Source organism: Narcine bancroftii, unplaced genomic scaffold (genome assembly GCF_036971445.1).
Source record: "Narcine bancroftii isolate sNarBan1 unplaced genomic scaffold, sNarBan1.hap1 Scaffold_263, whole genome shotgun sequence".
Classification (NCBI taxonomy): Eukaryota; Metazoa; Chordata; class Chondrichthyes; order Torpediniformes; family Narcinidae; genus Narcine; species Narcine bancroftii.
Window position 1 is genome coordinate 263,404 of NW_027211998.1, and position 19,105 is coordinate 282,508.

A 19,105-nucleotide genomic window follows, 5' to 3' on the forward strand; every position below is an offset into this window, starting at 1 on the left:
GCCAGCGTAACCCCCAAACCCAGAGTCACCGTAACCCCACTACCCAGAGCCACCGTAACCCCACTACCGAGTCCCACCGTATGGCGCCTCTGGGTCGTGGGTTTATGGTGGCTCTGGGTAGTGCAGTTACGGTGGTTTTGGGTACTGGGGTTACGGTGGCTCTGGGTAGTGGGGTTATGGTGGCTCTGGGTGGTGGGGTAAAGGCGGAACTGGGTAGTGGAGTTACGGCGGCTCTGGGTACTGAGGTTACGGCGGCTCTGGGTAGTGGGGTTACGGCAGCTCTGGGTAGTTGGGTTACACCGGCTCTGGGTAGTGGGGTTATGGGGGCTCTGGGTAGTGGGATTACGGCGGCTCTGGGTCGTGGGGTTATGGCAGATCTGGGCCGTGTGGTTATGGCGGCTCTGTTTCATGGGGTTACGGTGGCTCTGGTTAGTGGGGTTACGGTGGCTCTGGGTAGTGGGGTTACGGCGGCTCTGGGTAGTGTGGTTACGGCGGCTCTGGGTAGTGGGGTTACGGCGGCTCTGGGTAGTGGGGTTACGGCGGCGCTGGGTAGAGGGTTTACGGCGGCTCTGGTTAGTGGGGTTACGATGGTTCTGGGTAGTGGGGTTACGGCGACTCTGAGTAGTGGGGTTACGGCAGCTCTGGGTAGTGGGGTTACGGCGGCTCTGGGTAGTGGGGTTACGGTGGCTCTGGGTAGTGGGGTTACGGCGGCTCTGGGTAGTGGGGTTACGGCGGCGCTGGGTTGTGGGGTTACGGCGGCTCTGGGTAGTGGGGTTACGGCGGCGCTGGGTAGTGGGGTTACGGCGGCTCTGGGTAGTGGGGTTATGGCGGCTCTGGGTTGTGGGGTTACGGCGGCTCTGGGTAGTGGGGTTACGGCGGCTCTGGGAAGTGGGGTTACGGTGGCTCTGGGTAGTGAGGTTACAGCGGATGTGGGTAGTGTGTTTACATTGGCTCTGGGTAGTGGGAATACGGCGGCTCTGGGAAGTGGGGTTACGGCTGCACCGGCTAGTGGGGTAACGGCGGCTCTGGGTAGTGGCGTTACGGTGGCTCTGGGAAGTGGGGTTACAGCGGATGTGGGTAGTGGGTTTACGCTGGCTCTGGGTAGTGGGGTTACGGCGGCACTGGCTAGTGGGTGTACGGCGGCTCTGGGTCGTGGGTTTACAGCGGCTCTGGTTCGAGGGGTTATGGCGGCTCTGGGTCGAGGTGTTACGGCAGCATGGGGTCGTGGGGTTATGGTGGCTCTGGGTACTGGGGTTATGGCGGCTCTGGCTCGTGGGGTTATGGCGGATCTGGTCCGTGTGTTTACAGCAGCTCTGTTTCATGGGGTTACGGTGGCTCTGGTTAGTGGGGTTACGGCGGCTCTGGGTAGTGGGGTTACAGCGGTTCTGGGTAGTGGGGTTACGGTGGCTCTGGGTAGTAGAGTCACGGTGGCTCTGGGTAGTGGGGTTAATGCGGCTCAGGGTAGTGGGGTACGTCGGCTCTGGGTATTGGGGTTACGGCAGCTCAAGATGCTGGGGTTATGGCGGCTCTGGGTAGTGGGGTTATGCGGCTCTGGGTAGTGGGGTAACGGTGGCTCTGGGTAGTAGTCACGGTGGCTCTGGGTAGTGGGGTTATGGCGGCTCTAGGTAGTGGGGTTACGTTGGCTCTGGGTAGTGGGGTTACGGTGGCTCTGGGTAGTGAGGTTTAGGCATCTCTGGGTAGTGGAGTTACGACGGCTCTGGCTAGTGGAGTTACGGCGGCTCTGGATAGTGGGGTTACGGCGTCTCTGGGTAGAGAGTTTACGGCAGCTCTGGCTAGTGGGTTTACGGCGGCTCAGGCTTGTGGGTTTACGGAGTTACAGCGGCCCTGGGTAGTGGTTTTACGGTGGCTCTGGATGTGGGGTTACGGCAGCTCTGGATAGTGCCGTTACGGCGACTCTGGGTCGTGGGTTACTGCGGCTTTGGGTCGTGGGGTTACGGCGGCTCTGGATTGTGTTGTTAAAGTGCCTGTGGGTAGTGGGGTTACGGCGGGTCTTATTAATGCGGTTATGGCGGCTCTGGGTAGTGAGGTTACGGCAGCTCTGGGTAGTGGGGTTACGGCGACTCTGGGAGGTGGGGTTTCAGCAGCTCTGGCTCGTGGTGGTACGGCGGCTCTGGTTCGTGGGGTTACGGCGGCTCTGGGTAGTGGGGTTACGGTGGCTCTGGGTCGTGGGATTAAGGTAGCTGTGGGAAGTAGGGGTTACGGTGGCTGTGGGAAGTAGGGGTTATGGTGGCTATGGTTAGTGGTGGTTACCATGGCTCTGGGTCGTGGGGTTACGGTGGCTCTGAGTCGTGGGGTTACAGTAGCTCTGTGTAGTGGGATTACTGTGATTCTGGGTAATCGGGATACAGTGGTTCTGGGTAGTGGGGTTACGGTGGCTCTGGGTAGTGGTGTTACGGAGGCTTTGGGTAGTGGGGTTACGGTGGCTCTGGGTAGTAGTCTTACCGTGGTTCTGGGAAGTAGGGATTACGGTGGCTCTGGATAGTGGGGGTTACGGAGGTTTTGGGTAGTGGGGTTACGGTGGCTCTGGGTAGTAGTTTTACCGTGGCTCTGGGTAGTGGGGTTACGGTGATTCTGGGTAATGGGGATCAAGTGGCTCTGGGTAGTGGGATTACGGTGGCTCTGGGTAGTAGAGTCACGGTGGCTCTGGGTAGTGGGGTTAAGGCGGCTCTGGGTATTGGGGTTACGGCAGCTCTGTGTATTGGGGTTATGGCGGTTCTGGGTAGTGTGGTTACGGTGGCTCTGGATAGTGGGGTTAAGGCGGCTCTGGGTATTGGGGTTATGGCGTCACTGGGTAGTGTGGTTACGGCGGCTCTGGGTAGTGGGGTTACGGTGACTCTGGGTAGTTGTGTTATGGCGGCTCTTGGTAGTGTGGTTGCGGCGGCTCTGTGTAGTGTGGTTACGGTGGCTCTGGGTAGTGGAATTACGGTGGCTCTGGGAAGTAGGGGTTACGGTGGCTCTGGGTAGAGAGGTTACGGCAGTTCTGGCAAGTGGATTTACGGCGGCTCTGGCTAGTGACGTTATGGAGTTACAGCGGCTCTGGGTAGTGGTTTTACGGTGGCTCTGGGTTGTGGGGTTATGTTGGCTCTGGGTAGTGAGGTTACGGTGGCTCAGTGTCGTGGGGTTACGGCGGCTCTGGGTATGGCGTTACGGCAGCTCTGGGTAGTGGGGTTATGGTGATTCTGGGTAGTGGGGTTACGCTTGCATGGGTAGTAGGGTTTCGGTGGCCCACGACCCAGAGCCGCCGTAACCCCATTTCCCAGAGCGACCGTAACCCCCACTACCCAGAGCCACCGTAAGCCTCACTACCCAGAGCGACCATAACCCCACGACCCCACGCTGCCGTAACACATCGACCCAGAGCCGCCATAACCCCTCGAAGCAGATCCGCCGTAACACCTCGACACAGAGCCGCCGTAACTCCACTACCCAAAGCCACCGTAACTCCATTACACAGAGACGCCGTAACCCCACTACCCAGAGCCGCCATAACTCCACTACCCAGAGCCGTCGTAACCCCACTACCCAGAGATGCCTTAACCTCACTACCCAGAGCGAACGTAACCCCACTACCTAGAGCCGCCATAATCCCAATACCCAGAGCCACCTTAACCCCACTACCCAGAGCCGCCGTAACCCCACTACCCAGAGCCGCCATAACCCCACTACCCAGAGCCACCATAACCCCACTACCCAGACCTGCCTTAACCCCAATACCCAGAGCCGACGTACCCCACTACACAGAGCCGCCTTAACCCCACTACCCAGAGCCACCGTGACTCTACTACCCAGAGCCACCGTAACTCCATTACACAGAGACGCGGTAACCCCACTACCCAGAGCCACCGAACCCCCACTACCCAGAGCCACGGTAACACCACTACCCAAAGCCTCCGTAGACCCCACTACGCAGAGCCTCCGTAGACCCCACTACCCAGAGCCGCCGTAACCCCACGACCCAGAGCCACGTTAACCGCCACTACCCACAGACACCGTAACCCCTACATCCCAGAGCCAACGTAACCCCTACTTCCCAGAGCCACCGTAATTCCACTACCCAGAGCCACCGTTACCCCACTACCCAGAGCCGCCGTAACCACACTACCAAGAGCCGCCATAACCCAACTACCCAGAGTCACCGTAACCCCACTACCCAGAGCCGCCGTAACCACACTACCCAGTGCCGCCGTAAACCCCACTACCCAGTGCCGCGTAACCGCACGATCCAGACCTGACATAACCCCAGCACCCTGAGCCGTCGTAAACCCACGAACCAGAGCTGCCATAACACCACTACCCAGTGCCGCCGAAACCCCACCTCCCAGATTCGCCATAACCCCACTGCCCAGAGCTGCCGTAACACCACTACCCAGAGCCGCCGTAACCCCACGACCCTGAGCCACCGTAACCTCACTACCCAGAGCCAACATAACCCCACTACACAGAGCCACCGTAAAACCACTACCCAGAGCCGCTGTAATCCCACTACCTAGAGCCGCCGTAACTCCACTACCCAGAGCCGTCGTAACCCCACTACCCAGAGATGCCTTAACCTCACTACCCAGAGCAAACGTAACCCCACTACCTAGAGCCACCATAATCCCAATACCCAGAGCCACCTTACCCCCACTACCCAGAGCTGCCGTAACCCCACTACCCAGAGCCGCCATAACCCCACTACCCAGAGCCGCCATAACCCCACTACCCAGACCTGCCTTAACCCCAATACCCAGAGCCGACATACCTCACTACACAGTGCCGCCTTAACCCCACTACCCAGAGCCACCGTGACTCTACTACCCAGAGCCACCGTAACTCCATTACACAGAGACGCCGTAACCCCACTACCCAGAGCCACCGAACCCCCACTACCCAGAGCCACTGTATCCCGATTACCCAGAATCACAGTAACCACACTACCCAGTGCCGCCGTAAACCCCACTACCCAGTGCCGCGTAACCGCACGATCCAGACCTGACATAACCCCAGCACCCTGAGCCGTCGTAAACCCACGAACCAGAGCCGCCATAACACCACTACCCAGTGCCGCCGAAACCCCACCTCCCAGATTCGCCATAACCCCACTGCCCAGAGCAGCCGTAACACCACTACCCAGAGCCGCCGTAACCCCACGACCCTGAGCCACCGTAACCTCACTACCCAGAGCCAACATAACCCCACTACACAGAGCCACCGTAAAACCACTACCCAGAGCCGCTGTAATCCCACTACCTAGAGCCGCCGTAACTCCACTACCCAGAGCCACCGTAACTCCATTACACAGAGACGCCGTAACCCCACTACCCAGAGCCGCCGTAACTCCACTACCCAGAGCCGTCGTAACCCCACTATCCAGAGATGCCTTAACCTCACTACCCAGAGCAAACGTAACCCCACTACCTAGAGCCACCATAATCCCAATACCCAGAGCCACCTTACCCCCACTACCCAGAGCTGCCGTAACCCCACTACCCAGAGCCGCCATAACCCCACTACCCAGACCTGCCTTAACCCCAATACCCAGAGCCGACATACCTCACTACACAGTGCCGCCTTAACCCCACTACCCAGAGCCACCGTGACTCTACTACCCAGAGCCACCGTGACTCTACTACCCAGAGCCACCGTAACTCCATTACACAGAGACGCCGTAACCCCACTACCCAAAGCCTCCGTAGCCCCCACTACGCAGAGCCACTGTATCCCGATTACCCAGAATCACAGTAATCCCACTACACAGAGCCACTGTAACCCCACGACCCAGAGCCGCCGTAACCCCACAACCCAGAGCCACGTTAACCGCCACTACCCACAGACACCGTAACCCCTACATCCCAGAGCCACCGTAATTCCACTAACCAGAGCCACCGTTACCCCACTACCCAGAGCCGCCGTAACCACACTACCAAGTGCAGCCATAACCCAACTACCCAGAGTCACCGTAACCCCACTACCCTGAGCCGTCGTAACCCCACTACCCAGAGCCACTGTATCCCGATTACCCAGAATCACAGTAATCCCACTACACAGAGCCACTGTAACCCCACGACCCAGAGCCGCCGTAACCCCACGACCCAGAGCCACGTTAACCGCCACTACCCACAGACACCGTAACCCCTACATCCCAGAGCCACCGTAATTCCACTACCCAGAGCCACCGTTACCCCACTACCCAGAGCCGCCGTAACCACACTACCAAGTGCAGCCATAACCCATCTACCCAGAGTCACCGTAACCACACTACCCTGAGCCGTCGTAAACCCACGAACCAGAGCCGCCATAACACCACTACCCAGTGCCGCCGAAACCCCACCTCCCAGATTCGCCATAACCCCACTGCCCAGAGCTGCCGTAACACCACTACCCAGAGCCGCTGTAACCCCACGACCCAGAGTCGCCGTAACCGTACTATCCAGAGCCGCCGTAACCCCACTACCCAGACACACCGTAACCCCACTACCCAGAGCCACCGTTAACCTCACCACCCAGAGTCGCCGTAACACCACCATCCAGAGCCGCCATAACCGCCGTATCATGACCACCCAGTCGCCGTATCCCCACTACCCAGAATCACCGTAACCCCACTACCCAGAACCACCGTAACATCACTACCCAGAGCCACTGTAACCCCCACTTCCCAGAGCCACCGTAACCCCACCACCCAGAGGCGCCGAAAAAACCCACGATCCAGAGCTGCCGTAACACCACCGCCCAGAGCCGCCGTAAAACAACAACCCAGGGCAGCTGTAACTCTGTAAACCCACAAGCCAGAGCCGCCGTAAATCCACTAGCCAGAGCTGCAGTAACCCCACTACCCAGAGACGACGTAACCCCACTACCCAGAGCCGCCGTAACTCCACTACCCAGAGCCGTCGTAACCCCACTACCCAGAGCCACCGTAACCCCACTACCAAGAGCCAACTTAACCCCACTACCTAGAGCCGCCATAACCCCACTACCCAGAGCCGCCTTAACCCCACTACCCAGACCCGCCGTAACCCCACAAACCAGAGCCGCCATAACCCCACTACACAGAGCCGCCATAACCCCAATACCCTGAGCTGGCGTAACCCCAATACCCAGAGCCGACATACCCCACTACCCAGAGCCGCCTTAACCCCACTACCCAGAGCCACTGTGACTCTACTACCCAGAGCCACCGTAACTCCACTACACAGAGACGCCGTAAACCCACTACCCAGAGCCACCAAACCCCCACTACCCAGAGCCACCGTAACCCCTACTTCCCAGAGCCACCATATCCCCACTACCCAGAACCACTTGATCCCCAGTACCCAGAATCAACGTAACCCCACTACCCAGAGCCATGGTAACACCACTACCCAGAGCCACCGTAACCCCACTACCCAGAGCCACTGTATCCCGATTACCCAGAATCACAGTAATCCCACTACACAGAGCCGCCGTAACCCCACGACCCAGAGCCACGATAACCACCACGACCCACAGCCACCGTAACCCCCACTTCCCAGAGCCACCGTAAACCCTATTTCCCAGAGCCACTGTAATTCCACCAGCCAGAGCGACCGTAACCCCACTACCCAGAGCCGCCATAACCCCACGAACCAGAGCCGCCATAACCCCACTACCCACAGGCACTTTAACCACAAAATCCAGAGCCGCCGTAACCCCACGAACCAGAGCCGCCGTAACCCCACGACCCAGAGACGCCGTAACGGCACTATCCTGAGCCGCCGTAACCCCACTACCCAGACACACCGTAACCCCACTATACAGAGCCACCGTAACAACACTACCCAGAGCCACCGTTAACCTCACCAACCAGAGTCGCCGTAACACCACCATCCAGAGCCGCCATAACCGCCGTATCCTGACCACCCAGTCGCCGTATCCCCACTATCCAGAATCACCTTACCCCACTACCCAGAGCCACCGTAACATCACTAGCCAGAGCCACGGTAACCCCCACTACCCAGAGCCGCCGTAACGCCACCAATCAGAGCCACTGTAAACCCACCACCCAGAGGCGCCGAAAAAACCCACCATCCAGAGCTGCCGTAACACCACCACCAAGAGCTGCCGTAACCCCACGACCGAGAGCCTCCGTAACCCCACTACCCACAGCCACCGTAACCCCACTACCCAGAATCACCGTAACCACGTAACCAGAGCCACCGTAACCCCACTACCCAGAGCCACCGTAACCCCCACTACCCAGAGACACCGTAACCCCACTACCCAGAGCCAACGTAACCTAACTACCCAGGGTCAGCGTAACCTGACTACCCAGATCCACCGTAACCCCACTACCCAGACCCGCCTTAACCCCACTACCCAGAGACGCCGTAACCCCACTACACAGAGCCGCCATAACCCCACTACCCAGAGCCGCCGTAAACCCAATACCCAGAGCTGCCGTAACCCCACTACCCAGAGCCTCCGTACCCCACTACACAGAGCCGCCAAACCCCACTACCCAGAGCCAACTTAACCCCACTACCTAGTGCCGCCATAACCCCACTACCCAGAGCCGCCTTAACCCCACTACCCAGACCCGCCGTAACCCCACAAACCAGAGCCGCCATAACCCCACTACACAGAGCCGCCATAACCCCAATACCCTGAGCTGGCGTAACCCCAATACCCAGAGCCGACATACCCCACTACCCAGAGCCGACTTAACCCCACTACCCAGAGCCACTGTGACTCTACTACCCAGAGCCACCGTAACTCCACTACACAGAGACGCCGTAAACCCACTACCCAGAGCCACCAAACCCCCACTACTCAGAGCCACCGTAACCACTACTTCCCAGAGCCACCATAACCCCACTACCCAGAACCACTTGATCCCCAGTACCCAGAAACAACGTAACCCCACTACCCAGAGCCATGGTAACACCACTACCCAGAGCCACCGTAACCCCACTACCCAGAGCCACTGTATCCCGATTACCCAGAATCACAGTAATCCCACTACACAGAGCCACTGTAACCCCACGACCCAGATCCGCCGTAACCCCAAGACCCAGAGCCGCCGTAACCCCACGACCCAGAGCCACGATAACCACCACGACCCACAGCCACCGTAACCCCCACTTCCCAGAGCCACCGTAAACCCTACTTCCCAGAGCCACTGTAATTCCACCAGCCAGAGCGACCGTAACCCCACTACCCAGAGCCGCCATAACCCCACGAACCAGAGCCGCCATAACCCCACTACCCACAGGCACTTTAACCACAAAATCCAGAGCCGCCGTAACCCCACAACCCAGAGCCGCCATAACCCCACGAACCAGAGCCGCCATAACCCCACTACCCACAGGCACTTTAACCACAAAATCCAGAGCCGCCGTAACCCCACTACCCAGAGCCGCCATAACCCCACGAACCAGAGCCACCGTAAACCCACTACACACAGGCACTTTAACCACAAAATCCAGAGCCGCCGTAACCCCACGACCCAGAGACGCCGTAACAGCACTATCCTGAGCCGCCGTAACCCCACTACCCAGACACACCGTAACCCCACTATACAGAGCCACCGTAACAACACTACCCAGAGCCACCGTTAACCTCACCAACCAGAGTCGCCGTAACACCACCATCCAGAGCCGCCATAACCGCCGTATCCTGACCACCCAGTCGCCGTATCCCCACTATCCAGAATCACCTTACCCCACTACCCAGAGCCACCGTAACATCACTACCCAGAGCCACGGTAACCCCCACTACCCAGAGCCGCCGTAACGCCACCAATCAGAGCCACTGTAACCCCACCACCCAGAGGCGCCGAAAAAACCCACCATCCAGAGCTGCCGTAACACCACCACCCAGAGCCACCGTAACTCCACAACCAAGAGCTGCCGTAACCCCACGACCGAGAGCCTCCGTAACCCCACTACCCAGAGCCACCGTAACCCCACTACCCAGAATCACCGTAACCACCTAACCAGAGCCACCGTAACCCCACTACCCAGAGCCACCGTAACCCCCACTACCCAGAGACACCGTAACCCCACTACCCAGAGCCAACGTAACCTAACTACCCAGGGTCAGCGTAACCTGACTACCCAGATCCACCGTAACCCCACTACCCAGACCCGCCTTAACCCCACTACCCAGAGACGCCGTAACCCCACTACACAGAGCCGCCATAACCCCACTACCCAGAGCCGCCGTAAACCCAATACCCAGAGCTGCCGTAAACCCACTACCCAGAGCCTCCGTACCCCACTACACAGAGCCGCCAAATCCCACTACCCAGAGCCACCATAACTCTACAACCCAGAGCCACCGTAACTCCACTACACAAGGCCGCCGTAACCCAACTACGCAGGGTCAGCGTAACCTGACTACCCACATCCACCGTAACCCCACTACCCAGAGCCACCATAACCCCACTACCCAGAGCCACTGTAACTCCCACTACCCAGAGTCACCGTAACCGCACTACCCATTGCCACCGTAACTCTCACTACCCAGAGTCACCGTAAGCCCCACTATCCATAGCCAGCGTAACTCTCACTACCCAGAGTCACCGTAAGCCCCACTATCCATAGCCAGCGTAACCCCACTACCCTGAGCCACCGTAACCCTACTACCCAGAGCAACCATAATCCCACGACCCAGAGCCACCGTAACCCCACTACACAGAGCCACCGTAACTCCATTATCCAGATCCATCGTAACCCCACTACCCAGAGCCACCGTAACCCTACTACACAGAGCCACCATAATCCCACGACCCAGAGCCACCATAACTCCACTATCCAGAGCCACCGTAACCCCAGCCTGTGTAGAGGCCTTTCTAGTTGGGACGTGCCTTTGTTTTTGATAATTTGAACACAGCTTAAATGTACTTATAAATACCACTGCTACTATTATTCTACGTTCTAAAAAATTCCAAATTCTGAAAGTGACTGGTCCACAGGATGTCGGATAAACGATTGAGCACCTGGAGACAGAAAGAAGAAAGAGTTAGAGAAGAGAAATCAAACTATTGTATAAACACAATATCGTAACAGTCAAATGACAACAAGGTCGTAAAAACATCAACAATTATAACATATGGCAAATTGTAAAAAGTAACAAAATTATATAATACGACAAATTCTATCCTCTCCCCTTCTGAGCCACCGTAACACGACTACCCAGAGCCACCATAACCTCACGACCCAGAGCCACCATAACCCCACGACCCAGAGCCACCATAACCCCACGACCCAGAGCCACCATAACCCCATGACCCAGAGCTGCCGTAATCCCAATACCCAGAGCCGCCATAACCCCACTACCCAGAGCCGTCTTAACCCCACTACCCAGAGCCACCGTAACCCCACTCCCCAGTGCTGCCGTAACCATATGATCCAGACCTGCCATTACCCCAGCACCCTGAGCCGCCGTAACCCTACGAACCCGAGCCACTTTACCACCACGAGCCAGAGCTGCCGAAACCCCACCTCCCAGAGTCTCCGTAACCCCACTACCCAGAGCCGCCTTAACCCCACAACCCAGAGACACCGTAAACCCACTACCCAGAGCCGCCATAACCGCATTAATCCAGAGCCGCCGTAACCCCACGACCCAAAGCCGCCGTAACCCCACGACCCAGAGTCGCCGTAACTGCACTATCCAGAGCTGCCGTAACCCCACTAGCAAGAGACACCGTACCCCCACTACCCAGAGCCACCGTAACTCCACTACCCAGAGTCGTCGTAAACCCACTACCCAGAGATGCCTTAACCTCACTACCCAGAGCCAACATACCCCACATCCAGAGCCACCGTAAAACAACTACCCAGGGCGGCTGTAACTCCATAAACCCACAAGCCAGAGCCGCTGTAAATCCACTAGCCAGAGCTGCAGTAACCTCGCTACCCAGAGACGCCATAACCCCACTACCCAGAGCCGACATAACCCCACTACCCAGAGCCGCCGTAACTCCACTACCCAGAGCCGTCGTAACCCCACTAACCAGAGCCGCCGTAACCCCACTACCCAGAGCCAACGTAACCCCACTACCTAGAGCCGCCTTAAACCCACTACCCAGACCCGCCGTAACCCCACAACCCAGAGCCGCCATAGCCCCACTACCCAGAGCCGCCATAACCCCAATACCCTGAGCTGGCATAACCCCAATACCCAGAGCCGACATACCCCACTACACAGTGCCGCCTTAACCCCACTACCCAGAGCCACTGTGACTCTACTACCCAGAGCCACCGTAACTCCACTACACAGAGACGCCGTAAACCCACTACCCAGAGCCACCGAACCCCCACTACCCAGAGCCACCGTAACCCCTACTTCCCAGAGCCACTGTATCCCGATTACCCAGAATCACAGTAATCCCACTACACAGATCCACTGTAACCCCACGACCCAGAGCCGCCGTAACCCCAAGACCCAGAGCCGCCATAACCCCACGACCCAGAGCCACAGTAACCACCACGACCCAGAGCCGCCATAACACCACTACCCAGAGCCGCCATAACCGCATTAATGAGAGCCACCGTAACTCCCACAACCCAGTCACCGTAACCCCACTACCCACTGCCACCGTAACTCACTACCCAGAGTCACCGTAAGCCCCACTATCCATAGCCAGCGTAACCCCACTACCCAGAGCCACCATAATCCCACGACCCAGAGCCACCGTAACCCCACTACCACAGAGCCACCGTAACCCCTACTACCCAGAGCCACCGTAAACCCACTACCCAGAGCCACCGTAACCCCACTACGCAGGGTCAGCGTAACCCGACTACCCAGATCCACCGTAACCCCACTACCCAGAGCCACCATAATCCCACTACCCAGAGCCACTGTAACCCCACGACCCAGAGCGACCATAATCCCACGAACCAGAACCACCGTAACCCCCACGACCCAGAACCACCGTAAAACCACCACCCAGAGCCGATGTAACTCCCAATACCCAGAGTCACCGTAACCCCACTACCCATTGCCACCGTAACTCTCACTACCCAGAGTCACCGTAAGCCCCACTATCCATAGCCACCGTAACTCCATTATCCAGATCCATCGTAACCCCACTACCCAGAGCCACCGTAACCCTACTACACAGAGCCACCATAATCCCACGACCCAGAGCCACCATAACTCCACTATCCAGAGCCACCGTAACCCCAGCCTGTGTAGAGGCCTTTCTAGTTGGGACGTGCCTTTGTTTTTGATAATTTGAACACAGCTTAAATGTACTTATAAATACCACTGCTACTATTATTCTACGTTCTAAAAAATTCCAAATTCTGAAAGTGAATGGTCCACAGGATGTCGGATAAACGATTGAGCACCTGGAGACAGAAAGAATAAAGAGTTAAAGAGAAATCAAACTATTATATAAACACAATATCGTAACAGTCAAATTACAACAAGGTCGTAAAAACATCAACAATTATAACATATGGCGAATTGTAAAAAGTAACAAAATTATATAATACGATAAATTCTATCCTCTCCCCTTCTGAGCCACCGTAACCCGACTACCCAGAGCCATCATAACCTCACGACCCAGAGCCACCATAACTCCACTACACAGAGCTGACGTAATCCCACCACCCAGAGGCGCCATAACCCCATCACACAGAGGCGCCGTAACCTCACCACCAAGAGCCGCGGTAAACCCACCATCCAGAGCCGCCGTAGCCCCAACACCAAGAGCTGCCCTAACCCCACGACGCAGAGCCTCCGTAACCGCACGACCCAGATCTGCCGTAACCGCACTATCCAGAACCGCCTAACCCCACTACTAAGAACCGCCGTAACCCCACTACCCAGAGCCACCGTAAACACACTACGCTGAGCCAGCGTAAACCCACTACCCACATCCGCTGTAACCCCACAACCTAGAGCCGCCGTAACCCCACTACCCAGAGCCACCGCAACCCCACTACTCAGAGCCACCGTAACCCCACTACCCAGAACCGTCGTAACCCCACTACCCAGAGCCGCTGTAACCGCACTAACCAGAGCCGCCGTAACACCAGTACCCAAAGCCGCTGTTACCCCACTACCCAGAGCCACCGTAACCCCACTAACCAGAGCCGCAGTAACACCAGTACCCAGAGCAGCTGTAACCCCACTACCCAGAGCCACCGTAACCCCACTAACCAGAGCCATCGTAACCCCACTAACCAGAGCCACCGTAACCCCATGAAACAGAGCCGCCGTAAACACACGGCCCAGATCCGCCGTAACCCTTCGAGCCAGAGCCGCCGTAACCCCACTACCCAGAGCCACAATAACCCCACGACAGCACGCTGCCGTAACACCTCGACCCAGAGCCGCCATAACCCTCGAACCAGATCCGCCGTAAACCCACGACCCAGAGCGGCCGTACACCCACTAGCCAGTGCCGCCGTAACCCCACTACCCAGAGCCAGCGTAAACCCACTACCCACATCCGCTGTAACCCCACTACCCAGAGCCAGCATGACACCACAACCCAGAGCCGCCGTTACCCCACTAGCCAGTGCCGCCGTAACCCCACCTCCCAGAGCCGCAGTAACCCCACTACCTAGAGCCGCTGTAACCCCATGACCCAGAGCCACCATAACCCCACGACCCAGAGCCAACATAACTCCACTACACAGAGCTGCCGTAACCCCACCACCCAGAGGCGCCATAACCCCATCACACAGAGGCGCCGTAACCTCACCACCAAGAGCCGCGATAAACCCACCATCCAGAGCCGCCGTAGCCCCAACACCAAGAGCTGCCGTAACCCCACGACGCAGAGCCTCCGTAACCGCACGACCCAGATCTGCCGTAACCACACTATCCAGAACCGCCTAACCCCACTACTAAGAACCGCCGTAACCCCACTACCCAAACCTCCGTAACCCCACTACCCAGAGCCGCCGTAACCCAACCACCCAGAGCTACCGTAACCCCACTACCTAGAGCCACCGTAACCCCCACTACCCAGAGCCACCGTAACCACACTACCCAGAGGCACCGTAACACCACTACCTAAAGCCACCGTAACCCCCACTACCCAGAACCAGTGTAACCCCACTACCCAGAATCACCGTAACCCCATGACCCTGAGCCACCGTAACCTCACTACCCAGAGGCAACATAACCTCACTAACCAGAGCCACCGTAAAACCACTACCCAGAGCTGCTATAACTCCGTAAACCCAGTAGCCAGAGCCGCCGTAAACCCACTAGCCGGAGCTGCCGTAACCACTCTACCCAGAGCCGCCGTAACCCCACGACCCAGAGCCACCGTAACCCCCAAACCCAGAGTCACCGTAACCCCACTACCCAGAGCCACTGTAACTCCACTACCCAGAGCCACCGTAACCCCTCAACCCAGAGTCACCGTAACTCCCACTACCCAGAGCCACCATAAACCCACGACCCAGAGGCGCCATACGGTGGGACTCGGTAGTGGGGTTACGGTGGCTCTAGTTCGTGGGGGTTACGGTGCTTCTGGGTCGTGGGATTATAGTGGCTCTGTGTCGTGGAGTTACAGTGGCTCTGGATAGTGGGGTTACGGTGACTCTGGGTTTGGGGGTTACGGTGGCTCTGGGTCGTGGGGTTACGGCGGCTCTGGATAGAGTGGTTACGTCAGCTCTGGCTAGTGGGTTTACGGCGGCTCTGGCTACTGGGTTTACGGAGTTATAGCAGCTCTGGGTAGTGGTTTTACGGAGACTCTGGTTAGTGGGGTTATGTTGTCTCTGGGTAGTGAGGTTACGGTGGCTCAGGTTCGTGGGGTTACGGTGATTCTGGGTAGTGGGGTTACACTGGTTCTGGGTAGTGGGGGTTACGGTGGCTTTAGGTAGTGGTGTTACGGTGCCTCTGGGTAGTGTGGTTACGGTGGCTCTGGGTAGTGGGGGTTACGGTGCCTCAAGGTAGTGGGGTTACGGTAGCTCTGGGTGGTTGGGTTACGGCGGCTCTGGGTAGTGGGGTTACGGAGGTTTGGGTAGTGGGGTTACGGCGGTTCTTAGTAGTGGGGTTAGGCGGTTCTGGATAGTGCGGTTACGGCAGATCTGGGTCGTGCGGTTACGGAGGCTCTGCGTCGTGGGGTTAGGGCAGCTCTTGGTGTTGGGGCTACGGCGGCTCTGGATGGTGGGTTTACCGCGGCTCTTGGTGGTGAGGTTACGGCGCCTCTGTGTGATGGGGTTATGGCGCCTCTGGGTGGTGGGATTACGTCAGCTCTGTGTAGTGGAGTTATGGTGGCTCTGGGTCGTGAGGTTATGATGGCTCTGGGTAGTCGGGTTACGGTGGCTCAGAAGGGGAGAGGATAGAATTTATCGTATTATATAATTTTGTTACTTTTTACAATTCGCCATATGTTATAATTGTTGATGTTTTTACGACCTTGTTGTCATTTGACTGTTACGATATTGTGTTTATATAATAGTTTGATTTCTCTTCTCTAACTCTTTATTCTTTCTGTCTCCAGGTGCTCAATCGTTTATCCGACATCACTTTCAGAATTTGGAATTTTTTAGTACGTAGAATAATAGTAGCAGTGGTATTTATAAGTACATTTAAGCTGTGTTCAAGTTATCAAAAACAAAGGCACGTCCCAACTAGAAAGGCCTCTACACAGGCTGGGGTTACGGTGGCTCTGGATAGTGGAGTTATGGTGGCTCTGGGTCGTGGGATTATGGTGGCTCTGTGTAGTAGGGTTACGGTGGCTCTGGGTAGTGGGGTTACGATGGATCTGGATAATGGAGTTACGGTGGCTATGGATAGTGGGGCTTACGGTGACTCTGGGTAGTGAGAGTTACGGTGGCAATGGGTAGTGGGGTTACGGTGACTCTGGGTATTGGGAGTTACATCGGCTCTGGGTGGTGGTTTTATGGTGGTTCTGGGTCGTGGGGGTTACGGTGGTTCTGGTTCGTGGGATTATGGTGGCTCTGGGTCGTGGGGTTACAGTGGCTCTGGGTAGTGGGATTATGGTGGCTCTGGGTAGTGGGGTTACGGTGGATCTGGGTAGTCGGGTTACGCTGACCCTGCGTAGTGGGGTTACGGTGGCTCTGGGTAGTGGGTTTACGGTGGCTCTGGGTAGTAGGGGTTACGGTGGCTCTGGGTCGTGGGATTATGGTGGCTCTGGGTAGTGGGGTTACGCTGGCTATGGATAGTGGGGCTTACGGTGACTCTGGGTAGTGAGTTACGGTGGCAGTGGGTAGTGGGGTTACGGTGACTGGGTTGTGGGAGTTACGGTGGCTCTCATTAATGCGGTTATGGCGGCTCTGGGTAGTGGTGTTATGGCGGCTCTGGTTCGTGGGGTTATGGCGGCTTTGGGATGTGGGGTTACGGCGGCTCTGGATTTTGTGGTTAAAGTGCCTGTGGGTAGTGGGGTTATGGCGGCTCTGGTTCGTGGGGTTATGGCAGCTCTGGGTAGTGGGGTTACTGTGGCTCTGGGTCGTGGGGTTATGGCGGCTCGGGGTCTTGGGGTTACGGCGGCTCTGGGTCGTGGGGTTACAGTGGATCTGTGTAGTGGGATTACTGTGATTCTGGGTAATCGGGATACAGTGGCTCTGGGAAGTAGGGGTTACGGTGGCTCTGGGTAGTGGGGGTTCGGTGGCTCTGGGTAGTGGGTTTACGGCGTCTCTGTGTAGTGGAGTTACGGTGGCTCTGGGTAGTAGAGTCACAGTGGCTCTGGGTAGTGGGGTTAAGGCGGCACTGTGTAGTGGGGTATGTCGGCTCTGGGTATTGGGGTTATGCCAGCTCAGGGTATTGGGGTTATGGCGGCTCTGGGTAGTGGGGCTATGGCGGCTCTGGGTTGTGGGGTTACGGCGGGTCTGGGTAGTGGGGTTAAGGCGGCTCTGGGTAGTGGGGTTATGGCGGCTCTAGGTAGTGGGGTTACGTTGGCTCTGGGTAGTGGGGTTACGGCGGCTCTGGTTAGTGGGGTTACGACGGCTCTGGGTAGTGGAGTTACGGCGGCTCTGGGTAGTGGGGTTATGTCGGCTCTGGGTAGTGGGGTTATGGCGTCTCTGGGTAGCGAGGTTACTGCAGCTCTGGCTAGTGGATTTACGGCGGCTCTGGCTTGTGGGTTTATGGAGTTACAGCCGCCCTGGGTAGTTGTTTTACGGTGGCTCTGGATGTGGGGTATGTTGGCTCTGGGTAGTGAGGTTAAGGCATCTCTGGGTAGTGGGTTTATGACGACTCTGGGTAGTGGAGTTACGGTGGCTCTGGGTAGTGGGGGTATGGTGTCTCTTGCTAGTGGGGTTACGGCAGCTCTGGATAGTGCAGTTACGGCGACTCTGGGTCGTGGGGTTACGGCGGCTTTGGGTCGTGGGGTTACGGCGGCTCTGGATTAATGCGGTTATGGCGGCTCTGGGTAGTGGGTTTACGGTGTCTCTGGGTAGTGGGGTTAAGGCGGCTCTGGGTAGTGGGGTTACGAAGACTCTGGGAGGTGGGGTTTCGGCAGCTCTGGCTCGTGGTGGTAAAGTGGCTCGGGTTCGTAGGGTTACGGCGGCTCAGGGTGCTGGGGTAATGGCAGGTCTGGATCATATGGTTACGGCAGCACTGGGTAGTGGGGTTACGGTGGCTCTGGGTAGTGGGGTTAAGACGGCTCTGGGTAGTGGGGTTATGGCGGCTCTGGGTATTGGGATTACGGCAGCTCTGGGTCGTGGGGTTATGGTGGCTCTGGGTCGTGGGGTTATGGTGGCTCTGGGTCGTGAGGTTATGGTGGCTCTGGGTAGTCGTGTTACGGTGGCTCAGAAGGGGAGAGGATAGAATTTGTCGTATTATATAATTTTGTTACTTTTTACAATTCGCCATATGTTATAATTGTTGATGTTTTTACGACCTTGTTGTCATTTGACTGTTACGATATTGTGTTTATACAATAGTTTGATTTCTCTTCTCTAACTCTTTCTTCTTTCTGTCTCCAGGTGCTCAATCGTTTATCCGACATCCTGTGGACCAGTCACTTTCAGAATTTGGAATTTTTTAGAACGTAGAATAATAGTAGCAGTGGTATTTATAAGTACATTTAAGCTGTGTTCAAATTATCAAAAACAAAGGCACGTCCCAACTAGAAAGGCCTATTAGGAGGGGTTATGGTGGCTCTGGCAAGTGGGTTTACGATGGCTCTGGATAGTGGAGTTACGGTGGC

The 19,105-nt window shown here is 56.9% G+C and overlaps 1 protein-coding gene across 1 annotated transcript; it reads left to right on the top strand.

The window, feature by feature from the left end:
- Nucleotides 1-320: 320 nt before the first annotated feature.
- On the top strand, nt 321-17,123 carry LOC138750779 (spermatogenesis-associated protein 31H1-like). The gene is made up of 11 exons (XM_069912919.1): nt 321-428; nt 3,332-3,458; nt 5,543-5,741; nt 6,483-6,593; nt 7,512-7,634; nt 7,753-7,887; nt 9,107-9,229; nt 9,516-9,650; nt 11,759-11,939; nt 14,140-14,385; nt 17,100-17,123. Exons 1-11 carry the CDS (start codon nt 321-323, stop codon nt 17,121-17,123), a joined length of 1,512 nt encoding a protein of 503 aa, XP_069769020.1.
- Nucleotides 17,124-19,105: the final 1,982 nt, after the last annotated feature.

Excerpts from the sequence above, each read along its gene's own strand:
- LOC138750779 (XM_069912919.1), top strand. The coding sequence starts at position 321 with ATGGGGGCTCTGGGTAGTGGGATTACGGCGGCTCTGGGTCGTGGGGTT. Across the intron at positions 5,742-6,482 it reads CCCGATTACCCAGAATCACA|AGCCACCGTTAACCTCACCA; the intron begins GTAATCCCACTA and ends CCCACTACCCAG. Across the intron at positions 9,230-9,515 it reads CATAACCCCACTACCCACAG|ACACACCGTAACCCCACTAT; the intron begins GCACTTTAACCA and ends CCCACTACCCAG.